A 13,837-nucleotide genomic window follows, 5' to 3' on the forward strand; every position below is an offset into this window, starting at 1 on the left:
TCCTCTCTCCGCGCCGGCAGCCCTCATCTCCGCGTCGACAGCCATTGGTTCGAGAGGAGGAGGTGTGGCCGGGGCCAGCTAGTGCGCATGCGCCCGGGCGGGGCTCCGCCTCTCAGCGCCGCGCGGTTAGCGAGTCACGCTCGGGCCGGGTTCGCTGGTTGCCCAGTACCTGCCGCCGCCCCTCTACGCTCCACGCCGCGGGGCGCCCTGGGATAGCGGCGGGCTCACCGGGTGAGCGCGCAGCGGGCCGGCGATCGGGGAGTGGGAAGTGCTGGAGCGTCAGGACCCGCGCGGTGCGTCGGTCAGGAAGGCAGATCAACTCGCGGGCTGGGGGCAGTGCAGATGGCCTTTGAGGAGGCGAACAAGTAGTGATCCTGGTGGGACCTCTTGCTGGCTCTGATGTCCACCATTTGCCAGAATCCCTGAGTCCTTTCCCTCTCCTCTGTGTCTACGGTCACCCCCACATCTCAGCTGAATAGGTTGAGGGCCTGAGACTTTCTGTCCCGGAAGAGCGCTGATAATTAGAAGACCCTGTCTACTCTAGTCCTCACAGAGGGAGGGTTGTGAGGGATGGGCTAGATACTTTATCAGCCAGTGCTGGAGGGAGGCAGGAAGGGGTGGGGGGAAGAGGGTGTGACTTTGGGAGTTGTGACCCTCCCTCACGACCATACCCTCCCAATGTGCTGTAGCTGGAACAGACTTTGGCCCCTTTCCAAGCACTGCCGATGCCTCATTTGCCTCTGACCTCTTTTCGACCACCGCTTTGGGGCTTGAGGCTCTCACGGGGCCTCCCCAGGTCCCGTCCCCTTTCCACCCAGTCAGAGCCAGATGGATCAGCCATCTCGCGGAGGAACCGTGAAGCCAAACAGAAGCGCCTGCGAGAGAAGCAGGCATCGCTGGAGGCTGGGATAGCCCCCAAGAGCAAGGTTAGGAGTCCCGACAGCTGGTCCTTGGTTCTCTGAGAAATCTTGGGAGAGCACTGGAGGAGAGACTGGCTGGATTCCAGATGCCTGGGGTATCCTGAAATTGCAGCCCGCATTCTGGTTCCTCCTCTCTGCAGTCACCTGCAGAATCCAGTAAGGCCTGGACCCCTAAGGAGAGAGTGTTGTATGAAATCTCCACGGAACATGGAGAAAAGAAAGGTAACTAGGAAACCTGAAGGCCTTTTCCCTCACATTTTGGTTGCCCATTCGGTCTGCTGAAATGCAACCTGGGAACAGAAGTCAGGAGTTAGTGGGGCTCTCCTCTGCCTCCTAGATGTCTCCCGACCCCTGCCTCCTGCATACAGCCCCCAGTACGTTGAGGCTGCCTGGTACCCTTGGTGGGTGCGAGAGGGCTTCTTCAAACCAGAATATCAGGTTAGTACCTGGCAAGGGAGGAGTGCTAAATGGTCCCCAGGACAGAATGGCCCATAAGATTGGTGGGCACAAGTCTGGAGCTCACAACCAACCACATTGCTGCTGCTGCTGCTTCTAAGTCGCTTCAGTCATGTCCGACTCTGTGCGACCCCATAGACAGCAGCCCACCTGGCTGCCCCATCCCTAGGATTCTCCAGGCAAGAGTACTGGAGTGGGGTGCCATTGCCTTCTCCAATGCATGAAAGTGAAAAGTGAAAGTGAAGTATCTCAGTCGTGTCCGTCTCTTAGCGACCTCATGGACTGCAGCCTACCAGGCTCTGTCCATGGGATTTTCCAGGCAAGAGTACCTGCCAAAAAGCAGGGAAAGCTTGTCTTCTCCCCCTGGTGTCTCAAAGGTTTTCCTCTTCCCTGTTACTTGCCAGACTTTTTCCTATAGTTCTTTCTGCTTTGGAGACACCAGAGGGTGCTATTCCCCAGGGAACATCCAGTCCTCTCTTGCCCTTTGACTTTTCTTTCCTTCTAGGCCAGGCTGCCCCAGGCAACAGGGGAGACCTTTTCCATGTGCATCCCACCCCCTAATGTCACAGGCTCCCTGCACATTGGGCATGCGCTGACCGTGGCCATACAGGATGCTCTCGTGCGCTGGTGAGAGGGGAATGGGGCTGCATGAGTTCTTGGAGGAGAAAGAAATTGGGAACGGATGAGGCTAAATGAACATGTAAAGCCATGGATTCCCATGAGGGTTTTTCTTTCGCAGGCACCGGATGCGTGGGGATCGGGTGCTGTGGGTCCCTGGCTCAGATCATGCAGGGATTGCGACCCAAGTATGTCTTTTGCCACTCGTCCCTTTTCTTGAGTGAGATTTCTTCCCCCAAAGTGACCTGATTCTCTGCCCCCTCATCTTACTGTAGGCTGTGGTGGAGAAACAGCTGTGGAAGGAGCGAGGCGTGAGGAGACATGAGCTGAGCCGGGAAGACTTCCTTAGGGAGGTGTGGAAGTGGAAGGAGGAGTGAGTATGGGGGGCAGCGCAGGAGGGGCTGAGACAGCAGGTTTGGATCTGGGCTTCCCAGCCCTTCTCTCCTAACATGTAGTCAGGGCTTTTCCCATTCAGCTCTAACTTCCCTTGGGAGTGTAAGCTCTGAAGTCCCTTAGCATTTGGTGGGGTCTCCAAGCTTGTTGTGTGTGCATGTGTTGTGTATTGTATATGTTAAGATGCATATGCTGCTAAGTCGCTTCAGTCGTGTCCAACTCTGTGCGAACCCACAGACAGCAGCCCACCAGCCTCTGCCGTCCCTGGGATTCTCCAGGCAAGAACACTGGAGTGGGTTGCCATTTCCTTCTCCATTGCATGAAAGTGAAAAGTGAAAGTGAAGTCACTCAGTCGCAACCAACTCGTGGCAACCCCATGTACTGTAGCCCACCAGGCTCCTCCATCCATGGGATTTTCCAGGCAAGAGTACTGGAGTGGCTTGCCATTGCCCTCTCCAAAATGCATATATTTATGTGTAAGTGCATATATATATATATATATATATATATATACACACACACACACACACATATATGGGCTCCCCAGGTGCCCAGGTGGCTCAGTGGTAAAGAATCTGCCTGCCAATGCAGGAGCCACAGGAAACATGGGTTCAGTCCCTGGTTAGGGAATATCCCCTGGAGGAGGAAAGGGCAACCCACTCCAATATTCTTGCCTGGAAATTTCCATGGACAGAGGAGCCCGGTAGGCTGCAGTCCACGGGGTGTCAAAGAGTTGGACATGACTGAGTAACTAAGCATGCCTGCGCTCCCCCTTATATTTATATGCGTGTATACATATATATTTTTTTTCTTCCATTTATCCCACTTTCCTTTGCTTGGATTTCATCATCTCTCCTCACCTGTTTCCACTTTGCATCCTCTTGAAATTACCCTTTTTCTTTCAGGTCTGTTATCACATGCTGTCTTCTCTGTAAAGCTTCTTTCTGTTTCCCACAAATTGGCTGCCCCTTCCCCTTTTACTACAAATGTTATGTTTCTTTCAATATCATGGAAAGCCATAGATAGGTCTGTGTGTTTCCACTAGCTTCTTGAGGCTAGATCAGTCTCGAACTCACTCCAGCATCCAGCACCGCTGGGGCTTCACTGGGCCCGGGACATAGTTGATGTCTGGGACATGTTTGCTGACCCAAATCTGTCTGGGCACAGGAAAGGTGGCGAGATCTGTGAGCAGCTCCGAGCGCTGGGGGCCTCCCTGGACTGGGACCGAGAGTGCTTTACCATGGATACCGTGAGTATTCGGTGCTGTGGTCCCTGTGGGTGTCAGGGAGGTGTTCAGAGTTCTGTGCGAGGAGGCGGGTTGCTGTGTTTGTTAGGGGGGCCAGGGGGACGCCTGGGCCCCTGGTGGGGGGTGGGCTGAGAAGAGGCTGTTGGATGCAGACACTCAGGTCATCCTAGGGCTCCTCAATGGCCGTGACAGAAGCTTTCGTGCGGCTCTACAAGGCTGGGTTGTTGTACCGGAGCCGGCAGCTGGTCAACTGGTCGTGTGCCTTACGCTCCGCCATCTCGGATATTGAGGTGAGGCAGACAAGGAGAGCTCGGTTAGTGAGAGCTCTGAGCCCGGGGGAGAGCTCGGACTCTGGAGCCAGGCTGCCTGGATTCACATCTGAATCTGGCCACCTCCCAGTGATGTGGCTCCTGACAGGCTGTTAGCCTGTCAGCCTCAGTCTCCTCGATCTGTAAAATTCAGGGCTGATGGAAATACCTGCATCACAGGGGTGTTGTGAGAATTCAGCGAGAACTTCTAGGAGGCTGGCATAATACCTGCGTGTGGTTTAAGTGCTCAGTGAATATTTACTAATTTATTTTTTGCTGTGCTGGGTCTTCGTTGCTGTGTGTGGGCTTTCTCTAGTTGTGTCGAGTGGGGACTACTCTCTAGTTGCGGTGCCCAGGCTTCTCTTGTTGCAGAGCACAGATTCTAGAGCGAGGGCTTTGTAGGTGTGGTGCATGGGCTTAGTTGCCCTGCAACATGTGGAATCTTCCCACACCAGGGATCAAACCCATGTCCCCTGCACTGGCAGGCGAGTTCTTAACCCTTAACCCAGGGAAGGGTGGTCCCTTCCCCGGACCACCAGGGAAGTCCAGTGAATATGTTCTTTAACTTTGACGGCACAAGGATTAGGTGAGGGGAAGGAAGTGGCTCCCAGGTCCTCTGCGTGGCTTTTTGATGGATGGCAGGGAGGCCGGGGCTGTGGATGAGTGGAGGTGGGAAACCAGTTGTGAGCCTTGCAGAGAGGCTGCTCTCTGACCCTGCCTCTTCCACGCCCCCAGGTGGAGAGCCGGCCCCTCCCTGGCCGCACGGAGCTTCAGTTGCCTGGCTGCCCCACCCCCGTGTCTTTCGGCCTCCTCTTTTCCGTGGCCTTCCCCGTGGATGGAGAGCCTGGTGAGGGTAGTCCTTGGAAGGGTCACCCACTTAACCTCTGCTTCCCCTGTTTTCTTGAGCCCACCTTGGGCTTTTGGAGGCAACCCACCAGTCTGTCTTCCATGTGACTTGGTTGGAGGGGCATAGGGAACCTTGGAAGTATTGTGTCCTGGGGATACTCACCCTGGGTATCCTGGGCCATGTAAGAAAAGTGCACGCAGTCACTGCCCTGAGGGAGCTTAGTGTAATTCCACAGCAGGCTGCTACCCCCAAAAGAGACAAAGGATCAGTTCTGAAGTGTGGTTTGAGCAGTAAGTATTCCCAGGAGTTTGGAGAAGGGAAGATGGATGAGCTGGAATAGTCAGAGGTTTCTTACAGGAGGGACTGTGATGCCTCCAGGAAGGCACTGCATTTATGATCAGGGCACCAAGGAAAGATTCTAGTTGTATTTATTAACATTCTACTCTTGTCTCCCAAGCAGGCTGTTGAGGAATTCTGTAGCCCCAGACATCCCCTTAGGCAGAAACCCCAGGGCCCTATAGACGTTGGTCCTTGTTTTCTCCAGTTACTTCTGGGGGCCTTCTGTACCTTGACCATCCCTGCCTCCCACCTTTTCCAGTTCTCCTGACTTTAGCTGTGTCAGGAGTACAAGGTGAGGGCGAGGACCACCTTTAAGTGCTTGAATTTTGTCTTCAGACGCAGAGGTTGTGGTGGGAACCACGAGGCCAGAGACGCTGCCTGGAGACGTGGCTGTGGCGGTCCATCCTGATGACTCCCGCTACACGGTAATACTCAGTGCTCCCTGCGGCCTGGCCTTCCACCCCATGCTTTCTCTTCCCTGCCTTTTAGGATGGCAGCTCCTCCTCTCTACTCCCTCTTCCTTTTCCTGAAATTGCCCTCATCTCAGCTCTCCAGTGGCTCTGACTCAGCTCCCTTCTCTTCCTGGTGTTACACTTCAGCTCAGGGCTGGCGGACTATGGCCCATGGGCCAGATCTCCTGTTTCTGTATGAGCCACCCTCATTCCCTATGTATCGTCTGCAGCTCCGTCATGTGTTATCTAACTCTGCCATGGCGGTGGAGCGGAGTTGTAGAGACTGAATTTACCGCCTGGTTCGCAAAGGTTAAAATTCTTACACTCTGGCCCCTTAAGAAAATGTTTACTGAGCCCTGCTGTAGGTCTTTACCTTCTGGTTTTCACCCTCGTATTTCCAGGGTTCTCATGCCCAGCCCAGACCCTTCCACCTGACACATGTGTCTGTCCTTGATCCCTCTCCCTTCCCTTTAGCATCTACATGGGCGACAACTCTGTCATCCCTTGACGGGGCAGCTTCTCCCCCTTATCACAGACTGCACTGTTCAGCCACGCCTGGGCACAGGTAAGTGGGGGCAGGGCAGAGACAGGAAGTCAGGGCTTCTGGGGGAGAGGGGAGGGGAGAGAACCAGGAAGAGGCAGAAAGTAGGGGAAGGGTGGTCTCAGTGGATAGTGGGGGATGACAGGGAGGGATGGGGTAGCGTGGGCGATGGTGACACGTCTGGAAAAGCAAAAGCCAGGGTCAGGGTCCAGTGCTAACGGCAGTCCTGTTCCCCTAGGGGCAGTGAAGGTGACTCCAGCGCACAGCCCTGCCGATGCTGAGCTGGGGGCCCGACACGGCCTGAGCCCCCGGAGTGTCATTGCGGAGGATGGGACCATGACCGCCCTTTGTGAGGACTGGCTGCAGGTGGTACCAGCCCAGTGATAGCCCTAACCCTAACCCCGTCCTTTGAGGGCACCCTCTGCCCCATCTCCCCTCCCCCACTCTCTTATTTTTCTAGCAGCCTTTAAGCTTTACTTTTGCTACTTTTCCACAGGGTCTTCACCGATTTGTGGCCCGGGAAAAGATTCTGTCAGCGCTGAGGGAGCGGGGCCTGTTCCGGGGCCTCCAAAACCACCCCATGGTGCTGCCCATTTGCAGGTAAGCCCGTTTTCACTCCTTTCCTCTGACCGCCCCCAGAAGGGGATGGGCGAAGCTTAAGAGTGACTGCAGGATGGGCTGTGCACCCCTCGTGCTAGAATACGAGCTCTGTGTCTGTGTTGTTGGCTGCCGTGTCCTCGGCACTGAGGGCCTGCCGCAGCGTCGGATCCTGTGTCCCTTTCAGCCGTTCCGGGGATGTGGTAGAGTACCTACTGAAGAGCCAGTGGTTTGTCCGCTGCCGGGAAATGGGGGAGCGAGCCGCCAAGGTGAGGCTGCAGTGTGGGGAGGGCCTGGGGCCTGGGTGGGAATGAAGAAACAGGGAGGCTGGGGTCCACTCTAGCTATGCTCATTGAGGGGAGAGCTGAGGGGATGGAGGCAGGGTGCCCAGAAAGGGCTGGCTTACATCTTCACTCAAGTCCAGACTCTTCTCAGGAGGCTTGGGTGGTTCTTTCTGAGTTTCAGAACCACCTCAGAGACCACTGGTCCCATTCATGGGGATTGGGGGTAGGGAACCACCATCTAAAGGTCCTTCCCCCTCCAGGCCGTGGAGTCGGGGGCCCTGGACCTTAGTCCCTCCTTCCACCAGAAGAACTGGCAGCACTGGTTTTCCCACATTGGGTAAGAAGGGGAGCTCTCAGGGGAGGGGGAAGGGGGCCCACTGGTCATGCTAAGAAATCACTCAGGAAAAAGGAAGAAAAAAATCACTCCTATCCTCTTGGTAGGGACTGGTGTGTCTCCCGGCAGCTGTGGTGGGGCCATCGGATTCCAGCCTACCTGGTTGTAGAAGAACATGCAAAGGTCAGTAGGAGAAAGTGGAAGGGAGGGCTGGGTTTGGCCAGAAGAGCCTCAGCACAGGAGTCAGAGGGCTTCCAGCGCTGGTCCCAGCTGTGCTTCTGATCTATGCACCGCTGTTGTGAGCTCAGCTTCTGAGCTGGCATTTCTTCATCTCACCACCAGAGGGCGCCAGCCTTTTTCAGCCCACCGGAGACCATGCGCACTCAGCGCTGTCTCACACCTGTCCCGTGCTGTTCTCTCACTGCCCCCTACTCCTTACTTCTGCAGGGTGATACGGAGCACTCCTGGGTGGTCGGGCGGACAGAGGCTGAGGCCAGAGAGGTAGCTGCAGAATTAACAGGGAGACCAGGGGCGGAGCTGACCCTGGAGAGGGGTGGGTATTCCACCGGAGGTGGGTAGGGGAGGGAGCAGGCACTGAGGTGGGAAAGGTGGGGTCAGGGAAGCTGGGAATGGGGCAGAGCCCTGGTCTCTGTGAGTGAGGGTTGGGCTGGAGAGGTGGGCAGCAGTGGGCTGAGGTCCTGATGCTGAGGTTCCAATTGTTTCCATTCCGTATTCCAGACCCTGATGTCCTGGACACATGGTTCTCCTCGGCTCTTTTCCCCTTTTCTGCCCTAGGCTGGCCCCGAGAGGTGAGGTGGGTTGAGAGGAAGAGAGTGAAGGTGGGGATGAGGAAATGACCCCCAGGGCCCCTCAGAGAGTTTTATGAAGAGCTGGAGGCCCCAGTCTTGGGCCTCTCACTGTTTATCTCTTTCCTCCTAGACCCTGGACCTGGCTCGTTTCTACCCCCTGTCACTTTTGGAAACGGGCAGTGACCTCCTGCTCTTCTGGGTGGGCCGCATGGTCATGTTGGGGACCCAGCTCACAGGGCAGCTCCCCTTCAGCAAGGTAAAGACCCTTTGGCGCCCTGCCCTTCTCTGGGACTCCCCAATCTCCTCTAAGCCTTGTCCTCCATTCTAACCCCTCGTATGGGGTTTTCTGGGTTCCCAGTTCCTTTGTCCTGATTCACTTTCCAGCCTAACCTCTAATCCCTGAAGGACAGCCAAGGGCCCTCCTGAGGAAAGTTCTTCAGGCCCCACTTCTGACCCCTTCCATGCCTCCAGGTCCTGCTTCACTCCATGGTCCGGGACAGGCAGGGCCGGAAGATGAGCAAGTCCCTGGGGAACGTGCTGGACCCACGGGACATCATCAGTGGGGTGGAGCTGCAGGTCTGGATGGAGGGCCCCAAGAGGGATGGGGTTTTCCAGATAAAGGAAGGGGAGCTGAAGGGAGGGGCTGGCGGGAGTGCTGGAACTGGGAGGGCCAGTGGGAGGGACCCTGGTAGGGGCAGGGGCTTCCACTGAGGCCAGTGAATTACTCATCCACCCCAGGTACTGCAGGACAAGCTGAGGGATGGAAACTTGGACCCCGCAGAGCTGGCGATTGCAGCCTCGGCGCAGGTGAGTCTGACCTGTTCCAGCCTCTAGTTCATGGCCACCAGTTCCCTGTGCAACCTGCCTTCTGGCCCTGCAGCCTCATAGGCAGCTGCCACCCCTCTTCTTTCTCGTTGCAGAGAAAGGACTTCCCTCATGGGATCCCCGAGTGTGGGACAGATGCTCTGAGGTTCACCCTGTGCTCCCATGGGGCCCTGGGTAAGCCTGGGTGAGGGCAGCGGGCAGTGGCCTCTGGTGGTGGGGCGGAGCCGCGGACTCCCCTGCAGCTGCCACCAGTACATGCTCCCTACCTCCACTCCCTCCCAGGAGGCGACTTGCACCTGTCCGTCTCTGAGGTCCTGAGCTTCCGACACTTCTGCAATAAGATCTGGAATGCCCTGCGCTTTATCCTGAATGCTCTTGGGGAGGAATTCATACCCCAACCTGCGGAGGAGGTAAGAGAGAAAGAGGAGATACTTGGGAGCTGGGTAGTCCGACATCTGAGTCTGGAGGAGGCGTCTGGAAGGAAAGGAGGCAGTTGGGTGGGAATCGAGTTGTCCCAACCCGAAGCCCCCTCTACCACAGCTGTCCCCCGCCTCCCGCATGGACGCCTGGATCCTCAGCTGCCTGGCCCGCACGGCCCAAGACTGCGAGCGGGGCTTCCTCGCCCGCGAGCTCTCGCTCGTCACCCATGCCCTGCACCACTTCTGGCTGCACAACCTCTGTGATGTCTACTTGGTGAGTGAGGCGGGGGCAGTCCCCCTGCAGCCCTGCTCCCTGTCCCCTGGCAGAGAGCTCTGAACTGGGTTTTGAATTCCTCCCTCAGGATAGGAAGAGAGGTGAGATTGAGAAATCCCAGTTCCCCTCTTCTCTGGGACTGGCCTGGGCACTGTTCCCTGCCTGTCACCTGAGGAGCAGGGAGAAGGGGACACTTCTAGAAAACTGAGTCTGACAACACAGGGTTGGGAGGCTTGTTGTTCACTTGCTAAGTTGTGTCCATCTCTTTGTGATCCCGTGGACTGCAGCACGCCAGGCTACCCTGTCTTTCGCTATCTCCCGGAGTGTAATCAAATTCATGTCCATTGAGTTGGTGATGCTATCTAACCATCTCATCCTTTGCCTCCCCCTTTGACTGAGCAACTTTCACTTCACTTCTCCTTTTGTCTTCAATCTTTCCCAGCATCAAGGTCTTTTCTAGTGAGTCGGCTCTTCGTATCATAAATGGAGATTGTTTTCAGTTCCTGTAATTGCTGCCTTCAGACCCTAGGCAGGCTGGGAGCCGACAGGGAGCAAGCGTACCAGTCTTTAGACCCAGGGATTCTTTCAAAGGAGGGCTTGTTTACCTTGGAGTGTCAGGTCCCACCCCCAGAGCAGCTCAGTCAGGCAGGTTGCGGGGTGGGTGGTGAGCATGTTCATTTCTTGTCCCAGGTGATCCTGACACTGTTGGCTGAGGACCCCTGTCCTAGATTTCTGTTTCTCAACTTAAAAAAAACATTTCTGTCTCTGTGGTTAAAAAAAACCCCACAAAACTCAATGCTTTTCTTTCTAAATGCAAACGTCCCTGACAGTTTTATTCCTCACCCACCCCCGAGTCCCTGCCCTGGATTTCCCCTTGTCGCATGCTCCCTACTGTGTCTGGGGACGGCTCATGGTCTCAGAGACGCTGGGTGCTCCCGTTCACCCACAGCATGCCCACGGGCAGGGCGGCGGGCGTGTGGAGGAAGGAGCGGGCCGTGGCTGCCCCTGACCACTGGCTTCCTCCCCAGGAGGCTGTGAAGCCGCTGCTGTCACACGCTCCCCGCCCTCTGGAGCCGCCTCAGGTCCTGTTCTTCTGTGCAGACGTCGGTCTCCGCCTCCTCGCCCCGTTGATGCCTTTCCTGGCTGAAGAGCTCTGGCAGAGGCTGCCCCCCAGGCCTGGTGGTCCCTCTGCCCCCAGCATCTGTGTTGCCCCCTACCCGAGTGCCCGCAGCTTGGTGAGTCACACCCGTGGAGTCTTGGAGTGGGATTACTGGTAAAGATTCGGGGGGGCAGTCTTCTAGAAGGGCTTTGCTGTGGGGTCATTGACAGTGCTGGTCTGTACTTTGCCGGGAGTCTTGAGGAAGATGGATTGTTCCTGCAGGGCTGGAATAACTCTCAGGTGTCGGGGGCAGTATTAGCAAGTGGTTGAGAGCAGGATGCTGTCACCAGACTGACACTAGCTGTGTGACCTTGTGTCGGTTTCCTCCATCTTTAAACCGAGGACAGTAATAGTACGTGTCATGGTTGTGATGAGGATTGGATCTTAGTAATAGGATAGCCCAAAAATCTTAGTGTAGTTTTAAGCTTTCAAATGCTACAAACTCACCCAAAAATCATTTTCAAGTTTAACCAAGTTTCTTTTTTTGCTTACTGGGTTTTGTGAGCTTTGAATAATACCTTTTAAATTATAATGTATTTTTGGTTGTTTGTCATTTTCGGTCTAAACATTGTCCATGGATCATCTAAGACCTTCTTAGATGATGCCCTAGTTTTCGCCACGTTCTGTTCCTTGAGGTGGTGAATTGTGTGTGTGGTGGAGAGAGCAGGTCATTGCTCTAAGGAGATGGGGGTGGGTGGGTGGAGGTCAGAGCCGGGAGAGTTGAGCCTGAGTCTTGGCGGGGGGCCCACTTACCGACCCTGGATGTACACCTCCAGGAGCACTGGCACCAGCCTGAGCTGGAGAGGCGCTTCTCCCGGGTTCAGGAGTCCGTGCAGGCGCTCAGGGCTCTGCGCGCCACCTACCAGCTCACCAAGGCCCGGCCCCGAGGTGAGGTGGGCCCCAGGCTCCTGAGTCCCTGCAGACGGGAGGGTCTGATGGGGAAGAGGGTAGAGCTGGGAGGGCAGGGCCCAGAGTTAGGAGGTGTGGGAGGAAGACCTGGGCCCTCCACCTGACAGCTCCCGTTCCTCCCCAGTGCTGCTGCAGAGCTCAGAGCCAGGCGAGCAGGGCCTCTTTGAGGCCTTCCTGGAGCCGCTGGGCATCCTGGGCCACTGTGGGGTGGTGGGCCTTTTACCCCCTGGTGCAGCAGCCCCCTCGGGCTGGGTCCAGGCCGCCCTCAGTGACACCAGTCAGGCGTATATGGAGCTGCAGGTGAGCAGAGGAGACTGGAGGGGGCAAGGAGGGGCTGAAAGGATGTTGGGAGGAGGGCAAGGGGTGGGTTCTATAAAGTGAGGAGGGGTCTTGGAATGGTGGTGGGTGAGCGGGAGGGAGTGTTGGGTGGACGGCAGAGGTCTGAGCCTTCTTCCTCTGTTCTTCCACAGGGCCTGGTGGACCCCCAGACCCACCTACCTCGGCTGGCTGCCCGAAGACACAAGTTGCAGAAGCAGCTTGATGGCCTCCTAGCCCAGCCCCCATCCGAGGGACAGGCGGAGACTCAGAGGCAGCAGAGGGTGAGGCTGGGGGAGCCACTCAGGACACCGGACTCCCTGAGGGAATGGGGTTAGGGGCACGCAGCGCGGGGTGGTTTCCTTGCCTCCATTCTCAGCCATTTCTCTCCTCGCCCAGCTTTCTTCCCTCCAGTTGGAGTTGTCAAAGCTGGACAAGGCAGCCTCTCACCTCCGGCAGCTGGTGGATGCGTCTCCAAGCCCTGGGGGCTCACCATCCCCCTGACTTTCCTTCCTCCCAGACCCGCCTTTGAGGCCTCTGGGGACAGACTGGGCAGTGTCGGGATGTTCTGTGGTCCAGCCCCTTCGTTTTGTCAGTGAGGAAACAGACTGGCTTGGTCAGATGACTGGGTGACCTCAAGACGCTCACGTGTGTGCCCTGGCCTCCCTCCTCCGCAGTCCCACCTGGAAGTTTGGGAAGGAGGCCACTCAGATAAACTTAAAATCCCAAACATGTCTGCTGTGGTCCTTTTATCCTTTCCCTTAGCCCTGACTTTCCCTTCTCTTGGTTGTTCCTGACTCTGGTCTGGGAAAAGCGGGGCGGCCTCCTCGTGCTCTGGGCCATGGTGGGAGTGGGTGCTGGGCGGGGCCTCCCTCACTGGAGGAGAGATGCTCCTGAGTAGGGCCTGAGCACAGTGACCCGGGTTCCACTTACTTCCTGCGCTTATGGACAGTGGCCCGACTTCTGCACGCTCTTCCTCCTCTGCTTTTCACCAAAAGGGAGCTTCCCTGCTTCTTGGCCTTATCTCCAGAGGTGCTGAGGGGATGGGGGACTTTCCACAGGCCCGGGGAGCTGCAGGCTGCTCTGGGGATCGAGTTCCTCCCGCTTCTGTGTACCTGAGACCTCAGTGCTAGGAACACACCGCCCAGCCTCAGACAGGGGTACACACACGCAGACGCCCACCTAGCCACCTTACACACCTTGTCTCGGTGGTGGAATTCAGGGGCCTGCCACCCAAGTGACATTCTGTCCAGCAGCTCTGAGAATTACTGTATGTGGTGGGCCTGGCTGGGTCCTCTGTGGTGCCATTTATTCCTCCTGAGAACCTCATGAGGTGGGTGTTTGGTCCATTTTAGAGCTGAAGAGACTTGCTCAGGGAATAAAAGGAACTAGTCCACAGCGTCAGCTGGAATTACTGGCATTCAGCCCAGTAAGTTAGGTGTCGGTTATCTGCCTGCTGTAACCAAGCTTCAGAGAGAGTGGTAGCTAATCTACAAAAATATTGAATCACTGTGCTGTACATCTGAAACTAATATTATGAATCAGCTATACTTCAATTAAAAAACAAAAAAGAAGTTATTTTTAAAAAGCAACAAAGATAATGGCTTAGACGAGATAGGTGTTTCTTTTGCTGGGCGGAAGCAGTGCAGGACTCCGCAATGGAGGAGTCCGTATCCCTTTTGATCTTACATTCCTGCCATCTTGATACACTCTTCCCAACTCTGGGTCTAAGGAATGCTCCCACCGGTATACCACATCGCACCAGAGGGGAAGGAAAAGGAGGGAGTGAGCT

At 56.1% G+C, this 13,837-nt stretch overlaps 1 protein-coding gene across 5 annotated transcripts; it reads left to right on the forward strand.

Annotated features, from left to right (window-relative positions):
• The first annotated feature begins 73 nt into the window (after nucleotides 1–73).
• On the forward strand, nucleotides 74–12,775 carry VARS2 (valyl-tRNA synthetase 2, mitochondrial). Of its 5 annotated transcripts, none has more exons than XM_044938328.2 (30): nucleotides 74–293; nucleotides 690–926; nucleotides 1,061–1,142; nucleotides 1,258–1,358; nucleotides 1,882–2,003; nucleotides 2,116–2,182; nucleotides 2,270–2,367; nucleotides 3,555–3,636; nucleotides 3,804–3,923; nucleotides 4,677–4,794; nucleotides 5,464–5,552; nucleotides 6,054–6,144; nucleotides 6,359–6,486; nucleotides 6,617–6,720; nucleotides 6,905–6,986; nucleotides 7,262–7,338; nucleotides 7,443–7,518; nucleotides 7,783–7,888; nucleotides 8,074–8,144; nucleotides 8,275–8,400; nucleotides 8,616–8,720; nucleotides 8,883–8,951; nucleotides 9,065–9,143; nucleotides 9,252–9,379; nucleotides 9,510–9,662; nucleotides 10,691–10,897; nucleotides 11,598–11,709; nucleotides 11,855–12,030; nucleotides 12,201–12,329; nucleotides 12,445–12,775. In XM_044938328.2, exons 2-30 carry the CDS (start codon nucleotides 726–728, stop codon nucleotides 12,547–12,549), a joined length of 3,204 nt encoding a protein of 1,067 aa, XP_044794263.2. In that variant the 5' UTR covers nucleotides 74–293; nucleotides 690–725; the 3' UTR covers nucleotides 12,550–12,775. The 5 variants fall into 5 exon arrangements, 4 of the variants coding, with proteins under 4 accessions (XP_044794263.2, XP_006052375.4, XP_044794261.2 ...); XM_006052313.4 differs by having other exon boundaries at nucleotides 4,677–4,788; XM_044938326.2 differs by having other exon boundaries at nucleotides 92–231.
• The last annotated feature ends 1,062 nt before the right edge of the window (nucleotides 12,776–13,837 follow it).

The sequence above is a fragment of the Bubalus bubalis genome, chromosome 2 (genome assembly GCF_019923935.1).
Source record: "Bubalus bubalis isolate 160015118507 breed Murrah chromosome 2, NDDB_SH_1, whole genome shotgun sequence".
In the NCBI taxonomy this organism is placed as follows: Eukaryota; Metazoa; Chordata; class Mammalia; order Artiodactyla; family Bovidae; genus Bubalus; species Bubalus bubalis.